The following is a 20,456-nucleotide window of genomic DNA, read 5'->3' as shown; positions in this document are numbered from 1 at the left end:
CCAAAACAAGATATAACTAGTAGAAATACAAGTTATTACAGCGCAAATAAGTAAAACAATAAGAGAAAGCGATGGTAAAATAAGCAATATCATATCTGAAAGCGCCAAACTGAAAGGAATTTCGATCACTAATGCTCATCGCATAAAAGTAGTTAATTTATCTATTTTGTGCATGTACAATGCAATGGCACATATGAAATTGCGATCCAAGGGCACAATGCGACAGTGCGCTTGAAATTGCGATCACAAGTCATGCGATCGTAAGAAGTTTCTCAAATGGTGATCGCATAAAGACCTCGCATCAAGGCGACAACATAATAAATCATGATGGCGGTCGATCGAATTTAGTTGACAAGCCGTTAAAAGTCACACTGTAGCAAGTACACTAAACTTTTGGTGACTTTTAAATGGCGCAACAGAATAGGGAAATTAATGTCGCCCATCATTGGAATCATTAGTAAGAAAAGCTACCTCACCTTGAAATCTATAAATACCGAATGCCACCAGAGAGAAAAGGATCAATTCATACACATACACATACATATACATAGAGGACGAAGAGAGCAAGGAGACGAGGCGAAGCTGAGAGAAATCGCTCCCAGATAGATCGAGAGACTTCCGGAAAACAATACAAAGGAGAGAGAGCCAACCCTTGCGAGAGCAAGAATTCACAACTAGAACAGAGTTGAAGTGATAAAGAGCAGTGTAAAAGGCCACGGGAAGCAAGTCATTGTTTAGCGGGCTTGTTATCTCTCAAATCCACTTGTCATTTTGTATTCAGTACTTTATTTGCAGAAAATGGAAACTTCATTTCGATTTATGTTCAATCTCTCCACATCATGCATGAGTAGCTAAATTTCTGAATGGGTTGAGAAGTACTTAACCAACATGACTTAAGATTTACATTTTATGCGATCATCTTGTCTTATGTATGCATCATTCACCTTTGGACGTACTTGAGAAAGTTGTCTAAAGATAGAATCTAGGCTTGAGAGAGTCGAATTAGAATCTAGGCTTGAGAGAGTCAGATTAGATCGCATAAGCAAGAGTAGAAATTTAGACATAAATTCTATCTGCTATTTACACATCGCATGCATCCTAGAAATAGGAATTACAGCATTCTGCATTGCGAAATGTAGTATTGATATTTATGTGTAGCATGATCGCATAACTTGTGCACAATCTTAGGAAATGTTAGCTAAACCCCTTCTCAACCTCTTCATCGCATACTTATTATAACTCTACACTTTCATCACTTTGCGTTCAACTCCATCGCATAGTGAAAATCTAAATCAAAACACTATCCACTTCTTTTTCACTATCGCATTAGAATCAAAGAGTTTGTCACATATCTACTTAGTAGTCCTTGTGTTCGACCCTGGACTTACCAGGAAACCTAAGAAGGCTTATATTTGGCTTTGTTAGGAAAATTTGCATGATCACCGCATAACACACATCATCGCATACTCACACCATCGCATCATAATTTTACGCATCACAAGACAACCATTAGGAACCTTCGGTATGCTCGGGGTGAGAACCCAAGAGTTGTGGGCTCTGACTATTTTAGTAAGGAGGGATTTTGAGTATGGAGGAGGAAGAAGATTGAAGAAGAACACTATCGTATAGGAAGTTTCTCAATTATGTAGTGTAAAAATGCCTATCGTATAGACTCTCTTTTTTCGTGTAATCTTGCTATGGAGAAAATAAAATCTTATTCCATTTATCTCATTTGCCATAAAAACTACTCAATCATGCACTAAGGTGGTTGGATAGAAAAATGAATTATTATTCAAAATAATAAATAATATAAATAAATATGATAACAAACTTATCATATTATATTTATAACATATAGTTTTAATATTGTATCGTATACAATATAAACTATAATTCTTTTTCTCTATTTTATGGCATTTAATATAAATCATATTTATATTAAATTTAACAACTATGAATCTCATTCATAGAAAATATATTTGAATCACATTCAAATATTTATTCCTCAAATTAAACTATAATGTATCAAATACATTATGTCAACTATATCATATATAATTGAATAAATTTAATTATACATATATAATTAAATTTCCTCTTATTAATTTAAATAATTTAAATTAACCCAAAAACTTATTCTCAACTAAATCATTTTAAGCTACCAAAGGGACCTTATGAACCTGTAGCTTGAAACTCCAATGGTACATGAATAATTAATTAAACTCTTTAATTACATTGTCCACCATCTGTTAACTATCAAGCACTCTACTAAATATTGACAGTTGCACTCTTCGCAGTATAGATATATTTTTGTGTTCATTGGATATAACCAATCAACTGTACGATGATCCTTCACAAATTGCTCGTAAGTACAGCTGAGCCAAATTAACGTTTTGCCCCTGTAGTTACATCTAACTCCTTAAGTACCACTGATTCCTCTAATGAACAATAGATCATAGTCCCACTATGACTAAACCCCTCTCGGGCCAGGAGAAGGCGTGGCGCCACATTGTTTAAGACCCGGAATCAGCCTTTAAGGAAGCAATTTATCTACTTACCCCTGTTTTAAGGAAGGAGTGAATTCCATCTTGTGTAGCTGAGTTCTCAGCTCCCCAATCAGACGAATCCCCAAAATTAAGCTTGTTGAGTCGAGATCTGACCACTCTCACCCATACAAATCAAAGAACTGCTCTCATAGACCGAAGTTCACAACGTACTCAGGATTAAGGTCATGTTACCCATGGTCATTCTAGTGAAATGAAAGTCTCTATTATGAATGGCGTTATATAATGAGACTAAACATTTCATGGTCCGATCTTATACAAAAAATTTTGTATAGAATAGCCCGCTCGTATGTCTAATACATGAATGATTAGGATCAAATCATTTGTAGTACTTTACAACATTTGTAACATCTATAAAGCGAGTCATGCTCGTAATTTTACCAGAATAAGGTACCCAACCTTATCCATATACTACAGATCATTTAGGTTATCACTTAAACGTGATCCACCTGTATGTCTCCACATACATGTTTAAGTTACAACGATAACCTTGGATGTTAGTTTATTGGTTTGTGGTTAATGCAACAAAATATCACATATTTCATAGACAAAGTGAATAAAATATCAAATATTATTAATCACATACAAGTTTGTTCATATAATGTTTATAAACTATAGAACCCTACGAGATTTAGGGCATCAACCCCAATAGTCTTCACATGAATGATCAGGATCAAATCATTTATAGCACTTTACAATACTTGTAACATCTACAAAGCAGGTCATACTCGTAGTGTCACCAGGATAAGATATCTAGCCTTATCCATCTACTACAAACCATTTATATTATCACTTAAACATGATCCACTTGTATGTCTCTACATACATGTTTAAGCTATAAAGATAATATTGGATGTTAGTTTATTGATTTGTGGTTAATGCAACTAATTTTGAAATAAAATATCACATATTTTATTATATAAATAAAATGTTTGTATATTACAATTACAAACTATGGGAGCCTACGAGATTTAGGGCATCAAACCCAACAAGTATTTTCTAAGGAAGCAATAGTTGCTTTGTACCCCTCAAATCCTTAGCAACAATTGCGCTTCTCCTTTCTTTTGCACATCCATCAAAACATAATATTTTATCTTAAAATGTTTGGTTCTTCCATGAAAAATTGGATTCAAAGAAATAAATAATGTAACTTGCTTATCCGCAAATGTCCTTACACTTTCTTCTTGCTTCAAATGTAAGTCATCTATCAATTTCTTCAACCAAACAACTTGGTTTACTGTTGCAACTGTTGCAATGAACTTAGCTTATGCAGTTGATTGAGCCACTATATCTTGTTTTCTTGAACACCATGAGAAACACCCACAGCAAAAAATGAAACAATACCTAGAGGTGTTCTTGCATCGAATGTCCTAGCCCAATCACTATTTAAGTGACCTTGCAACTCAAAACTATAAACTTTGCTAAATTTGATCCCAAAAGACAATGTTCCTTTCAAATATCTTAGAACCCTTTTTGTAGCAATCATGTGATTCTTACTTGGACAGTGAAGAAATCTAAATAAGACATTTACAATGTACATGATGTCAGATATAGTGGATGTGAGATACATGAGACATCTAACTAGACTTCTGTACACATTCTCATTTGTAGGTTTCTCTCTATTATTTTTCTGTAACTTCTCCTTCTGAATCATTGGAGTGTTTACACTCATACACTCCTCCATATTGAACCTTTTCAATACTTCTCTCATGTATTTTATCTGACAAAGAAACACTTCATTTTGTCTTTTTTTAATCTCCATACCCAGGAAGTAATGCATCATATCTAAACCAGTCATCTCAAATACTTTCATCATTTCTTGTTTGAACACCTCTATTTGAGCACCATCACTTCCTATCACTAGCAAGTCATCTACATAGAGAGATAGAATCACAATATCACCACTTGATTTCTTCACATAGAGTGGAATTTATTCAAACTCTTTACAAAACCTAAGTTCAACAAGTGATCATCCATCTTGTTGTACGTTGCCTTGAAAGCTTACTTCAAACCATAGAGAGCCTTTTTCAACAAATAAACCTTATGCTCTTTCCTTGATGTGATGAACACATCTGGTTGTTCAACGTAGATTTCTTCTTCTAACACTCCATTAAGGATTATTGACTTCACATCCAGTCGGTACATCTTTCAACCATGTTAAGCTGACGTTGCTAGTAGTAATATGAATATATACATCATTGCAACAGGTGCAAAAGTCTCAGAGAAATGAATTAAATGACACATTTTTATTTTGCATCTCACCTTCTCCAACATCTAAAGTGTAGATGATTATGCTTCTCATAGTTCTTGCATGCACTGCTTTTACTGAAACTTGCACTTCCATCATCAGTTACCGTAGTTTTTGAGCCATTGCTACCACTTCCTTTCCCCTTTCCACTTCTTCTCTCTTCCACCTTATCCCTTCCTACTTCATCAACCTCCTGTTCTTTTGTGCTTGCATAACACTAACTAATTCTTCATTTTGAGTTGAGAGAGGTCCTTAGTATTTTCTAAGAAAGCAATAGTTGTTTCATACCTCTTAGCCACTAAGACTAGAATCTTTTGAACCAATCTATTGTCAGATAAATCAATTTCTAATGCACTTACCTTATTGGAAATCTCAATCAACTTGTCTGAGTACTCTTTAATGGATTCAAAATTCTTCATTTGCATCCTCTGAAATTCCCTTACCAAGATCAACCACCTTCATGATCTTAATCCTTTCATCTCCTTCATACTCACCTTTGAGGAATTCTTAAAACTCTTTTGCTTACTTCAAGACCATGATTATGTTAAATATGGCATGAGACACTGCAACATATAGGTAAGCTCTGGCTTTTCCCTTTCCAGTGACCTCCTATCCTTGTAAGTCTTAATGTGGTTCATTGTTGGATTATTAGGAAGTAAAGCAACTTCATAATCCTGTTCAATTGCTTCCCAATAATCACAGCCCTCCATATGGGCTTGCATTCTGATCTGACGGAGCAATGCCACGTGGAGGTAGAAGGCCTACGGGTTGTGAACTTCTTTAGCCACGTTGGATAGTTTTAACCATCAAACACAGGTAGAGATAGTGAAGAAAGATTGTTTGATCCTAATTTCATCTCACTCAATTTTCACAAGTATATCACTCGGTTTTTCTCAGGAATATCTCACTCTCACTCACAAGCTCAAGAATTTGGGCCTGATACCACTATCGTTCTTATTAGAGAGAGAGAGGAGAATTGAGAAAGTGTATTTTTATTCAACCACTTCTCACTATAAATATCAATACTACATGCTAAAAATAACTCTGGTAATCTAATTCCACAAAACTAGCCACTCACTTTATATATAGATACATTAGAACTTTCCCAGAACTTGAACTTTGGACTAATTCAAAACTACATAAATAGGTTGTATCGATAGTATTATCAATATAAATGGATCATATCGATAGTGTTAAGTAAACCCCACCTAGATAAAAATTATAGATCTATCATTATTTCTAACTATTATAAACTAGATCGTATCAATAATGTTATCAATATACTGATGTACACAACCTAATAAAGACTCAAAAAGAAAAATAGAAAGAATTTACTGTACATTTCGAGTTTGTACAAAGAGATTTACTATAGTATAAGAATAACTTTTCAACTTCGTAATTTTGTACAACCAGATTGAATTTAACAGGGGAATAGAAAGAGATTCATTTAAAAATAAGATGCAAACAAGGAGAATTATAGTATGGGTAACTTTTCATCACCGCTCATGCTAAAACATAAAAACATAAAAAATGTAGTCATATCATACGTAATGGAGATAGTATAAGACATAATAATTCACAATTTCATTCTTTATTTCTTTCTGTTAAGAAATTAAAATGCATTATTAGGGATTCAAATGGATAGATGAACCAACATCCACATGATTGGACACGAATGAGTTGATTGAGCCATCCAAGCAACCAAGCCCAAGTATCTTGAATCAAGCACGATCGAAAAGTGACATTCCTCAGTGTCCTAAATTGTTTTTGAAGTTTCTAAAAACATTCTCTAGAGAAGCCAGAAAAGCAGTACAATGGTAAATCAATGTATAAGAATAAGAGAGTCTCGAGTTTGAATCCAATAATCAACATTGAAGATTCCAACCATAAATTTGAAATGGAAGAAAGACGAGACAGGAAACATATACAACTTTGATAGGATAAATAAACAGTTCAGTTGCTGCAGTTTCATTAGCCATTGGGATATCTCAAACATAAATAATACTACAAGCGTTCGAAAAATCAGCTCTCTACTTTGAAAAGGTAAAATTACAGAGCACAAGAAAGGTTATTACCGCTTGCTCGTGTTCGTTCTTAAAAAAAATATACAAGATAATAGGCCTCTGATGCCTTCTGTCATTTTTTTTTTTTTTTCTTGATGAATCAAATCTTCAGCACCATTTAACAGAGCAGCATCAGCACAAACTCGGAAACAAAAGAATGGTGAAAGCTTAAACAAAGAGTGATCCTTTAGAGTCAAATTCACAGTAACACGGCAGATAGAAGAGGAATTACAAGCAGTCGACGGACAAAGAGAGTTTACAAAAAATAATCGGGGGTCTTGCGTGTGGTATCTGGTTCGATTTGCCTAGGTGCAGGGTCAAACTGAAGAAAATTTTGATCCATATTCTCCCCAATCTCGAGGATTGCAGCCATATTCCCACAACGATAACAATAGTTTGGAGCACTAAAAACAGTCACCACGTTCTTGTCCTATAAAGAGGAATATACAAAAAAGAAATAATAGTGTACCAACATCCTTTCCAAAAACAGAAAATAATAATGCAAAACAATCAACCGGGATCACGCACCTGACACCAATTGTATCCCTCCATTACAAGCTGGTGAGCTCTTGATATCAGCGTTAGCCCATTCGTGTGGTTGAATTGAGTGGCAATATCCTGCCCAAAAGTATATCCAGCACCACGCGGAGATATTCCCCAACCACAGCGGTCATCAGGATCGGACCATAAGAGATCACACATTGGTCCTTCATGTGGAACCTATAATATATTCCGGAAGAAAACAATACACGGGTTAGGAAGAAAGAAACATCTCATGATTTGCCCAATACTGCGGTATCCAATTTTTAAAAAATTAAATACAAAAAGTAGACCACGAGGCATCTGTCTTAAACTAATAAAGAAACTATGATTATATAAGTTCACTCCAGCACATCAAATTAACCAAGCAAAAAGAAGTCAAAATCAAGTAAAATTCTTTCATACTCCAAAAATAAGTAAATTGGACTTCATTCTAGACCAAACACTTCAACATCTCCATGAGAAAACCATTGAGAAAAAATGAAAGAACACAAGGGGTATATAAAAAGAAAGCCCACACTGAAAGAGGCAAAGCAACTCTAAAACAAAAAGGGGCTCCAATCAAGCAAAAGATCTATTAGATAATTACAAAAGGCCTTAGACAAGCCCAAAGATTTGTACAATTGGCTCTTTCAAAATTAACAGAGATGTGATCACAGTTTCCACAGAATAGTTGTTGCATAAAATACTCCCACAAATTTCCTTTCCATTTATAGGATCCCTTCCAAAGTTCCCTCTTCCATCGACATTAGATTTCCTTTGGGAAGGCTTGAAGGGATAAATAAGGACGGAGGCAGCCAGTCAGTTAGTTGGAAGACGGATATGGCCCCACAGATTTATGGAAGTCTGGGGGTAGGAAATTTGAGAAGAAATTCTGCTTTGCTCTTAAAATGGTTACAGAGATCTGCTCAAAATAAAACAGACTTGTGGGAAAATATTATAAGAACCTAATATGAGCAAACTTATAGCAGCAGGCTTCCAAATTTAATTAAGTAGTCCAAGTACAGCCCCTGGTAACGCATCAGATTACAAGGTAGGAAATGGGGAAAAGAATTCAGAAGATAATTGGGCCACAACAAAACTTTTTGGTCAGGAGTTCCCTCCATTTATGCAATAGCTAACTCCAAAAGACTATCTGCAATTGTTGGTCTGCTGCTGGTGAAGCTTGGGACACTTAGAAGAAGTCTCCTTGACAGAGATCCGGAAGAATGGGGAAGTCTCATCACAATTTAGAGGGGAAAAGGTCAATCAAAGAGGAAGAGAAGTTTGCTGGCTTCCAGAGAATTCAGTTTTCTTTCCAAGTCGGCCTCCAAATTATTACATGGGAACACCACTTATTTGAATCAATTTCTCACCAAGTTCTCATAAAAAAACTTCCTCACAAAGTCAGATAATGGAAGGAAAAGCCCAAAGAAGGTGAAATTATTCATTTGGTCCATAGCACATTGCAGCCTAAACATGATGGATAGAGTTCAATGAAAACACCGAGAGCTGGCTCTCTTGAAACATGTGCTTCCTCTGCGGAAAAACCTCTAAGAACAGCAACCACCTTTTTCTTCACTGTCAATTCACCTAGAAGAGTCGGATGTTCCTCATTAATTTTTTTGTTATGGCTTGGTGCCCTCCAAAATGTACTGAAGATGGCCTTTTCAAATTGCTGTCTGGCAGGTGGTTTACAAAGAAGACCATGATTTTGTAGCACAACGTTAGTAGAAGTCTCCTTTGATTGATTTGGAAAGAAAGGAACAACATAGTGTTCTCAAATAAGTCTTCTTCAAGGATTTTTTTTTTTTTTTTTGGATGCAGTTTACAGCCTTTACTTGGAGTGCCTTACACACTTCTTATAACAGAGCATTTTCTGATTAGTTTAGATTGGAAGACTTGCTTTGTCAACCCTCCGAATTAGGCCTCCCTCTATCCATAAGGCCTTGGCTGTATGTTCTTCTCCTTTGAATATATTTTGCTATGTTTCTCACCAGAAAAGAATATAGTACCCCCACGAAAATAACCGACAATAGGGTTCTTCTAATGCCAAAATCCAGATGAATACATGTACATAGAGGAGATCCAAGAATTAGATGAATAGTACTGGTTTCAAGAATTCCTGTTCTTCTTTTAACACTAAGCAAGTAAATTTTGCATTTGACTCAAATATTTTGCAAAACCAATCCACAAACAGCTATATTATATATCTTTTATCAGCCATTGTTTAAAATAGAACTATAGAAGTAAACATTCTGTTAATATATCAGTGGTTTCTGAAAGCATACTAGAGCATAATGGCTCCGTAGAGCTTGAGCACAAAGGGTTAAAAGAAAACAGGTTGTTTTACAATGAGGCGCCAAATAAAACAACATACATGGTTTTTTGTACATGAAAAAAAACATAGCATTAAGAATACAACGATAATTAAAAATATATATCTTAGAGAAATTAGAGCGTAATTGCAGATAGAAATCAACCTCTTTCAAAAGTATTTACTTGTTTATTTAGAAACTTATAAAAATAAAATTAAATAAAATAAGGCTTGACGCACCAAGCCACAGGTGGAAGTGAGCCTCAACAATTGAAGCGAGGCGCTCTTGTATTGCTTTCTAAAAAAGCATGCCTTTTAAGTTTTAAATATTATCACTTTATAGCCCGATGGTAGTCAGCCTTTGACTTGGAAGTATTTAAAATTAACCACATGCTTATTAAATTACATTAATACCTCTTGAATTCGGTCCAAAGCTCTGATGTTATCCAAGGTATCCAAAGATGGCGAAAGTCCTCCATGCAAACAAAAAACCTAGACAAGGATAATTATAAACTATTAGAACCCGTCTAACAATCCAAATAAGGAATTTATGACATGAGAAACACAGACCTGGCTCTCAATTAGAGCTGTAAGAGGTAAATAATCAAAGAGGTCGGTAAAGTGCTTCCAGACATTTGCATTTCCATATTTTCTCAAACACTCGTCATAGAATCCATAACTGAAACAAAACAAAATCAAATAATAAAAACAGATAAAGATGATTGGAGTAACCAAAAATTTCTCGTGCTTGCCACACTTGATAATTAGTAGCACATATAAAATGAAAGAATAACAATTTGCCACCTTCTCAAATATGTGAATTTTCAGAAGCTTTTTTTTTAGTTTCACGTGCACGTGTGAATCCAGTAGAAAAAGGTTTTTTTTTTTTTCAAGAAAGCATAACTTTTCATTGATATAATGAAAAAAGACTAATGCTCAAGGATACGATAACCTTCAAGAGGAAAGAGAAAATGCGAGAAAACTAAATGAGAAGAAATACTAATGAGATACAATGAACCCTGTAGAAAAAGGTGTTAAACACATTCCTAGAGCAGCTGAGAGGAAGGGTTGTTAATGCAAGCAAAAAGCATTCAGCTTCACAACCAAAATATATTTTGCAGATGTCAAATGACAAAACTTTGTTCCAACAAGAAACCCTAGCATACCACCATTGTCTTTTAATAGAGTGGGCACACAGACCAGTTTCCAAGTATTTCCACTATCTCACAAGACAACCACAGCCCCAGATCCTACGATACTTAGATGTCTGAAAACTCAAAGGATTTTAATATCCTAGATATGTGGACGCTGTGGGGTTTGAACCTTAGCATCAAATTTGAGTACTTCCTAATTTGAACTTTAATATCCCAATTTGAATACCACCAAATTTTAATATTCTGGTTCTCAATCCATAGCACTCCATATCTTTGTATGCGTTAACAGAAACACGTGATAACTTACACTAACACTTAACCTTAAAAACAGATTGTATATGAAAATTACTGTGACACGAAAATTAATACTTAAAAAAAATCAACGGAAACCGGGTGGAATCCTACAGAGAAATTCAGTATAATAGAGGAACAGGCTCCCAGTTGTCATTATTGAATGAGGCCAGCCTAATCTCCAAAAATCTTTTGTAATTGTCCTTCAGACTTCGTTAAGACTGAAGCCCTTCTTTATTTTATTAGGCTTTTTGTTCTTTATTGTTGGACGATTGTTTATTGGCTCCCTTTTGTGTTCTTTCCTTTCTTAAAATGAAAGCTTAGTGTTTTCCCTAGAAAAACAACTCTCCTAGGAGATCAATTGTTTGGGGCCTGGACAAAGCAGGGTGTTACTCCTGCAAACATTTGGATGCCTTTTGGTGCAAGCAAAAAATCCCTTAAAAGTTCGAAGATATCCTCACATCCATCTCTCCAAATTGATACAGCCTTTGCAAGCAGATTTTGGGGGACCAGGACCACCATTTTTATTGTCCATACTGAATCAAGCTATTGAAGGCTTTTGAGTTTCAGGTCCATATAATGCAATTAAAACAGGGAGAGCAAGCCATGACCATTTAAAATGGGGAACTGTTATAAACTTATAAAAAAGCATTACAAACAGAAAAGTACAAGTCGAAATAAGAGAACAACACAGTTTTAGGAAAAAAATATATATATAGGAAAAAATATATATAAGTCCATTGGTGGAAGCATAGAGTAAATACAGTATGTCGATGAATACAAAAAACATAATGATATGTTACAAGTACAAAAAACTTCAGTTCAAATAATGGAAGAAAGTAGAGGAATATAAATCATCTTACACTTGAGTTATTTGCCTGCTCTCATGATTTCCCCTCAATATTGTAATTCTATCTCTATAACGAACTTTTAGAGCCACTAGAAGTGTAACAGTCTCCACAGAATAGTATCCACGGTCTGCACCAATGATATATTGATTCATGACAATGAGAAAACAATACAAGTCATTGCACATGAGAGAGTTTTCAACATATCAATCAAAATATCAACTATCTACCGGATCAATCAATAGAAGACAATGAAGAATACATTTCTTCAAAGGGAAACAAACTCTACTGAAAACCAAGGAACTTATTTGACGGTTATCTTTCCATTTTTTATTTTAAATGGAAAATAAGCAATACATTGACATGGAAAAGAAATATTACAAGAAATAAGAGATCTTTTTTATATCTGTGAGTATCCAAGCCAACTTACGCACACCTTGACTAATTTCACAAGACAACCTGTCTAATCATACAACATTTGAATATCAAGGAAATTCATACGATATTAAATCTTTGGTAGGTGGCCACTATAGATCGAACTCATTCCCTCTTAGCCCTTTATCAAACTCAATGCCCTTTATTTACCAAAAGGCCAACCCATGATGGTTAAGAAAGAAGAGATACAAAGCCTCCAATAAAAACAATTAAAAATTTTATACAACTAAAATCCCAACGAGGGTATGATTATACAAAAAGGTGGGAAGAAAAAAATTATAATCTACAGATTTAATATTCTTGATTAATAGGAAATAAAGAAAAAGAAAAAAATGATATGGTTAAAATACCATTTTGGTCCCTATATTTTAGGATTTGTTCGATTGTAGTCATTGTACTTACATATGTTCAATCTTAGTCTCTATACTTTCAATAAATCTTAAATTTAATCCTTCAAAGTTAGATTTTATCGAATTTGGTTAATTAATAAATTTTATCGAATTCGGTTTATGTCTCAAGTCCTTTTGTGGTTTTTTGTTTATGCTATGTTTTGTTGTATGCTTTTGTATCTCAGAGCACTGATCTCTTTCACTCTCTTAATGAAAAATTTTGTATTTTTTCTAAAAACAATAATAATTTTCATGCAAAATTATACACAAGTTTTCCAAAATTTATAGTCAAAAGACGCATAGATAATAATAATAAAAAAATCAATAATAAACTAGCATTAGAGACTAAATTTAAGATTTATTGAAAGTACATAAATTAAGATTGGACATTGAAAGTATTCGAACTAAAATTGAACAAGTCCCAAAGTCTAGAGACCAAAATGATATTTTAACCAAAAAAAAAGTATATCTATCCTATATTATATCCCAACTTCATGCTTGTCTTAACCGTTATACTTTACTTTTTTTCAAGCCTCATGAACAAACGTAGAGCTGAACTCCATATTTCCTCAAACCTTTGATAGACATCTAATCCCCAATTTAACAACTTGTATGCATCCACAAGCAAAAACGTAAATGGAAAAAAAAATCAATGCCTCGAAATCTTGAGATTTTGGATTTACAAAGATCGTCTACAGAGGGATGGACATGATGGTGTTGAGTGAAGTGGAAGATGAAAATGAGGGAGGGGGAAAGTTTCCTTTGTCAGACATTATTGGAAATATTGTTTAAATGACCCACTAAACTATACTCAGTAAATAAGGTCTGACTAGTCCTACATCTTGTTCAACTACTATGGGGTGCTTGACCTAAGTAAAATTATGTAGATATTTATAAGCCAGATCCTACGCACATCTTTTTCATGCTCCATCTTATCCTTTTACTAGGAAAACCTTTTATTTATATGAGAAATATAGTACAACAACAGGGGAGGTAGGCAAGGCACCACCCAATCCCAAGACAATAAGGATCAATGCTTCCGTGTGACATTTACAAAGTTCAAGACTACTACTTATACACGTTCAAAGCAGTCTCCCAATGTTTTTTCAGTGTAGGAAAACATGAACAAGTAAATTAAGAGATTCTAATTTGTGTTGGCCAATACAAAAGACAAGTTCAAAGATGGCCAATTGTTGCTATGAGTAGAAACCAACACGCCACCCAAAACTGAGGGTTAACACCATGGTTTCAAAGTGCTTCTCACAAGATACGATTCAATGCAAATAAGTTCCAAACCTACCTATTGTAACTCAAGAACTCTACTCAACCAGAGACCATTCAAGCAATGAATTCTAATGTGATGTCAAATCTTAATAGGTACCCCCATTATAAAATTTCTTCTAAAACAACATTCGGTATGATAACTTCCTCCTAATCCAACAACATTCTACAATATTTGACATCACCAAACTTTCAAGATTTCATGAAGAGTTGGTGACCAACTAAAAAGCACAAATATGGATACAAGCCACGGATGTGACATGACACAGACACTGTGACACGCCATATTTTAAACATTTAGGACACAATAAGACAAGCAAACGTTTATTAAAATATACATTTTAAAATATATATCACTTTTGTACCAAAAGAAAATACAAAGTAAATGGGTTGATGCATTTATATGCTTAAAATTTAGACTTCACAATCAAAATTTATTATTATTGTCATATATGAATCTTTTTAGTCTACTCAACAAGTGTTCTATGCATGTCCAATACATTTGTTGGACTAATAAGTGTTTGATACGTGTCTAACAAATGTCCAAGTGTCCGACATGTGTTGGAGTCGGATGCGTTTGCCCATATAAAGTGTTCGTGCTTCTTAGGTGACCAACAAAGGCTTATAAACAAAAGATCTCAAAGACATCTAGGATAGTGTTATACATTTGACAACTACACCAATTAATCACAAAAAAATTTTACTTAACCAAAGCAAATCTTATGGCAAACTTTCCAAGTGTAACCAAACTTTCATGGGAAAAAATGAAAGAATAAATACTACAATACAACTGATATTTGAACACATGTATCAACATTTTTCCCAAAAGAACACAAGGAACAATTTCATAGGTTAAACAAACCCCGAGATTATACAAACCTATCAAATTGGCTAAAGGAGTGTTTAAACTATAGTTATTGGCAGGAGAATAACATTTCCATCGAGTGAAGGCAACAAGAGGAGTCTCAAAGAAGTTATAAAGGTATTAACTTCCTTCTCTATGATTTTTCTTCATTTAAGCTCCTTTTCCTTCATTATTTTGTCGATAATAGTATACCAATCATTTTCTTTTCCCTTTCCTTTCAACCCTATTTGTACCAATTTTATACACAATAAGTTCTGCAGTTAACAGTTTGCACGAAATATTTACAGATACTCTTCGATAGAATATTTTTGTATGAGTCTGGGTGTATGTACATATTACTTGTGCATATACACTCGTCAAACTAAACCTCCACTAAGACTATATCCATCAAATTAACAGTCAAGAATCTAAGACAAACAAGGTGAACAAACTTAATGACGAAGATGTTAATAAATGGTCATTTCGCTAATCCGAATTGAAATCTGACTTATCTATGAGTTATAAAATCGAACAAATTAAGGACCAGAAGTAAAGCCCAAAATCAACCATGTACGGTGATTAACTTAACCTCCGCATGTCTATATCCCCAACATGTATTAGATTAGTAATCAGATTTTTTTTTTAAAAAAAAAAAAGTTTTAAACTAAATACCATAAATCTAGAATCCATATCATGGATTGATAAGTTACCGAGACCAAATAATATTAATAATAATAATAATAATAATAACAACAATAATTCATAAGAAGCGTTTTCATGGGAAAGTAGTCCGCTACAGAAAGATAGTATAAAGTTGAAATGACCTAATAAGCACATTGAGTGTGAAAAACTCACCAACATAATCACCCATGAAGAGATAATTAGTGTCAGGAGCATTCCCTCCTATCCGAAACAGTTCGACGAGATCATAAAACTGGCCGTGAATATCCCCACAAACGGTGACCGGGCACTTAACCGGCTGAACGTTCCATTCCTCAACCAATATCGTCCTTGCCTGATCACAAAGCGTCTTAACCTCGGGCTCGGACAGAGGCTTACACTCCATCAGATGCTCGATCTGACGGTCCAGATCCGCGTGAGACGGCATCGTCTTTAGAAACTCTTCAGATCCGCAATTAGAGATGGAAGATTGTGAAGGGAGTGGATCGAGAAGCTACCGATCTCTCCACGCTCCGGGAGAGAAATAGAGAGAGAGAAAAGAGAGAATCCGTCGTTTTGTCAATCGGAGTCCAAAACCATGAGAATCAATGGCAGGAAATAGGTCGAGCTAGGAGAATCGAGGAAGAACAAAGCAGATGAAGATGGTTCCAAGTGCGAAAGCTTGGATCATCTGTTAGCTCGTTGGGAATTTGAGTTTCTCTTTTTTTTCTCTTGAATTTTCTCGGGAAAATTCGTAAAATGGAAATGCAAATTATATTTATGTGTAGGGGAAAATTGAAAGAGGGAAAGGGAGATTTGCCGGATGGGAGACCTCCAAATTGAAACTCGAATGCAAATGAAATGAAATTCCATTTCTATTCTCTCTCTCTCTCTCTCTCTTAATTTATTCATTTTAATTCTACTTTCAATATTTGTATCTTTATTATAAATTCTCTTCCATACCAACGTAAGCTATCTCAATTTACATAAATATATCTAAAATGAATATAGCTCAATTAATATAGGTTTGTACCATTAATTTCGAGATTTTGAAATTCGATTATCTCATATTATATATTATTAAAAAAAATTAACATAAAATATGTATTATTGATTAAGAGATTAAAGGTTCAAATTCTTACCCTATTAAATTGAGTTTTGATTCTCTCACTTCACATTTTAATGTCAACAAGAGCGCAGCTCAACTGGCATAGTATTCATATTATTGACCTCGAGATTTGAAGTTCGATTTTCCCACCTCACACTTTAATTACAATACCTTTAAAAAAAAACTTGAAATTTGTTCAATTTTAATCTTATATTTTCAAATATTCAATTTTAACTTCTTTAATATCATTCAATCTTTAATTTAGTCCATATTATTATTATTATTTTATTAAGTTTTTTAAAAGAATTCTATCATCTAGCGTTTTCACTATCAACTTTAAACATGTAGTCATACATATACACACACATATATTATTGCATGAGAATTATTATTATTATTATTCAATTATCCTAAAATTTAACTTTGAAGTACTAAAAATTAAATATTTGAAAATATATTAATTAAAATTGAATAAATCTTCAAAATATGGAGATTAAAATAATATTTTAACCTAAAAAACTAACTAATAACAATTAATAAAAATCTAATGAAAAAGATAGATATTAAAGTAATTTTTCTCTATTGATAAAATAAAAAAAATAAAGGTAAAATTATCAAAAGTGCTTCAAATAAGTGCAAAAGTTGAAAGAAGACATTAGACATAATTTACAATATAGCATTGATGTAATATATAAAAATTGATTAGGTAAATGATTATAATCATTTGAACTAATATAAATGGTTAAAATGGTTTTAATTTTTCTTTTTTTAAAAAAAATAATTTTTCTTATAGATATAAAAATATTATTTTTTTAAAAAGAAAAAGAACGGCCATATCAATTTCGATCTCTATTATAGAAGATTTCTTTTTAAACAAATTTAATGTTTAATCATTTTTCTTGGAACAAATTTCAAATTTGAAGGAGAATTATGATTGAATTTTGTACCTTAATTAATTTGGTTATTAGTTAAAACTTTTTTTAGTATAACAATTGTGAAAATAGAGAATTGAACTTCCGACCTCTTGAATAGAAGTGTTTATCAATATCACTAAGCTAAGTTCACTTTGATGATTAATAATTATATGATGATCATATGAAATTAGAAGTTGTTGGTTAAAATTAAATGACAACGAAAATTCAGATTTTTTAAAAAAAAATTTGAGAATTAAAAAGAAAATTCAGATTACGTTTTATATTATTTTTATTTTTAATGATTGTTTCGTCAAAGAGTGGAATATGGAAAGAAGCGAAATTTTTTGTTTTCCCGGTGGCTCCGCCGAGTCAAAACCAAACAAGATCATGCCACGTGTTCCTCAATGTTCAATTGAACATTTTTGCCTATGTAGTATTATTTTATTTTTACATATTGAAAGTTCCGAAATAATATTCGGATCCTATCTTTATGTTGGTGTCAAATTTGATTTACTCTTCAATTTTCACTTAAAACTTTTAATTTAATTAAATTTCACCTTTTTTTAAGTCAAGTGAAGATTCGAAAATGAATTCAGTTCATGGCATAAATATATGTTAATGACGAAGACAATAAATATAGAGAGGGTTTCCAACCTTTTATCTCATAGTAAAATATATATATATTTCTAAAGTTAGATTATACCGGACTAACAAATTAAATTGGACTCTAGATTTAGATACATGTTGCAATTTCTATCATCTATAAAAAATGGAGTTATTTTTTATCAACAAATAATTATTTCGTATATTATTGATAAAGGCTATTTCTATGTTGATTATTGATAGATGTATATCGCTTATCAACTATATTTATGTTTATTGTTGATGAATAATTTATATGTTTATTATCGTTAGACCTATGTTAATAGGTGATTTTTTTTTTAATTACTATGAGTATTTTTATGTATATTAATAACCATTTTTACATGTTTGGTAAATTTTTATTTTTTTTATTTTTTTGTCTACTACGGATTGAAAATATTTTCATATTTAAAATTGATAGATCAGTTATACATCTTTAATACGTATATATCACTTATATGTGTATAAATGTTCATGGTATATTAATGATAGATTGTTATTAGTAATTTATTGTTTTTAATATTAAGTTATCATTGGTTTACTATTTTTAATCTTTTCATATATTATATCAATGGTAGACCAAAATGAGAAAAAAAACTGTAAAAGAAAACGTCATTGATATTCCCTTTTTAATTTGATTCATATGGTATATCAACCATAGAAATAATAGTATATAAATAGGGCTAACTATCACAAATTAAAAATAAAAGTTAAATATCGTCAGTATATCCTTTTTTTTCCCTTATTGGTAATAAGGGTGTGTATATATGTATTCAACTATGAGTTGAGATATGAACTCAACTTAGTATTTGGGGGCCAATTTTATATATCACTGATATTTTATACTTATGTCCACCAACTTAGTGACATTGTGCTAAGTCTTCTTCACCACTAATGCTCCCGTTGCTACTCCAGCCACCACCTCCGGCTAACTCTGACGGCTATTAATTGAAACGCACCTAAAAAAGTGTTATTTGTTTGTATTTAGAATAGTTTTTACATGATTTTATTATATTTGGTGTTGTAGGCTAGTGTTTTTAGGAATTTAGTAAAAGATCGAGATTCATATTTGCTCAAGAAAGTCAAAACCGATCAAAACATGAAAAAAAAGGATGAAAAAGATGAAAGTTGTTCAAACAGAGGGGTACTGCGGCGTTGCACGACGCTATGCACAGTGCCTTTTACCGAGAGCAACCATTCGAAGAGCGTTGCAGCGCTGCACTAAAAAGAGCATTGCAGTACTATAAGAGTTTTCACAGTGCTGTTAAAGAGCGTCACCATGCTAGTGCTGCAAATTAAGGGGGAAAAGTGTTCTTTTGGAAATTATTGTATTTATTAGTCCTAGGGTTTTTGACAATTAAATTCATCCATCCACAGAAAAAAATAGAGTTTTAGAGAGTGTTTTGGCTGCAAAATAGTGTTAGAGAGAGGGAGAATCATTTAGAGATCGTTTGAGGTTCTGAGGTGCATCAAGGAGTTCTGGCATGTTCCATCGATGGAATTCATCACCAGAGTAGTGTTTTCTTATTTCTCTTTATTTTTCATTCTTTTCATGGTTGTTGCAATGTATGAGTACATGTTTATAGCAACGATGAGTGGCTAAATATTGCAGTTTTAGGATGTTGATGAACTTTGTTATGGATTTAAGTTAAGCTTTGTATTTTCTACGGATGTTGTGGATTTGAATGTTTTCTAATATTTGTGCTTCTTATATTGATTGATCATTGATGCATGTTAAATTAAATATTCAGTTAAAAAGTTTGTATGTTTAATTGGACCTATAATATTAAACCATTATCTAATTTCTCATGAAAATAGTTAGATTGGTAATGAAAGGGGATCATGATTATTCTTAATGCCATGCTTCTTAATTTGGTTTCAAACAATTAGTAATCAATTATGTTTGCATGAGAAAAAATTGTTTTCTTTAATTTAAAAAATAAATCATTCATCTAGTTTGGCTTCTAGACTTAAGCATATAATTAACACAATAATCCATGGAAACCTTTGCATGACTTAATGAAGCAATAGAGAAAATCAACAGCCTTGAATATCTTTGTCTCTTAAATTTCAAATCTTGTCTTTACTTTATTTTCTTTCATTTAAAAATCAAACAATTCATCTAGTTTTCATCTCTTAAATGAAATCAAAATAATTATAGAATAGCTAAGCATAATCC

The 20,456-nt window shown here is 32.9% G+C and overlaps 2 protein-coding genes across 2 annotated transcripts; both read right to left on the bottom strand.

Moving 5' to 3' along the window:
- Nucleotides 1-3,849: 3,849 nt before the first annotated feature.
- Nucleotides 3,850-5,522, bottom strand: LOC120076158 (uncharacterized mitochondrial protein AtMg00810-like). The gene is made up of 3 exons (XM_039029927.1): nt 5,419-5,522; nt 5,172-5,250; nt 3,850-4,476 (listed from the first exon to the last, which is right to left on the bottom strand). The coding sequence occupies exons 1-3, from the start codon at nt 5,520-5,522 to the stop codon at nt 3,850-3,852; spliced, it is 810 nt and encodes a 269-aa protein (XP_038885855.1).
- Nucleotides 5,523-6,750: 1,228 nt separating this feature from the next.
- LOC120075470 (serine/threonine-protein phosphatase PP2A catalytic subunit) lies at nt 6,751-16,452 on the bottom strand. Its single transcript, XM_039028886.1, has 6 exons — nt 15,809-16,452; nt 12,020-12,134; nt 10,282-10,390; nt 10,126-10,203; nt 7,404-7,595; nt 6,751-7,305 (listed from the first exon to the last, which is right to left on the bottom strand). The coding sequence occupies exons 1-6, from the start codon at nt 16,059-16,061 to the stop codon at nt 7,132-7,134; spliced, it is 921 nt and encodes a 306-aa protein (XP_038884814.1). The 5' UTR covers nt 16,062-16,452; the 3' UTR covers nt 6,751-7,131.
- Between the last annotated feature and the right edge of the window lie 4,004 nt (nt 16,453-20,456).

Source organism: Benincasa hispida, chromosome 4 (assembly GCF_009727055.1).
Source record: "Benincasa hispida cultivar B227 chromosome 4, ASM972705v1, whole genome shotgun sequence".
NCBI classification, from domain to species: Eukaryota; Viridiplantae; Streptophyta; class Magnoliopsida; order Cucurbitales; family Cucurbitaceae; genus Benincasa; species Benincasa hispida.
The sequence above is the reverse complement of the archived record's forward strand: the minus strand, read 5'-3'. Positions and strand labels throughout refer to the sequence as shown.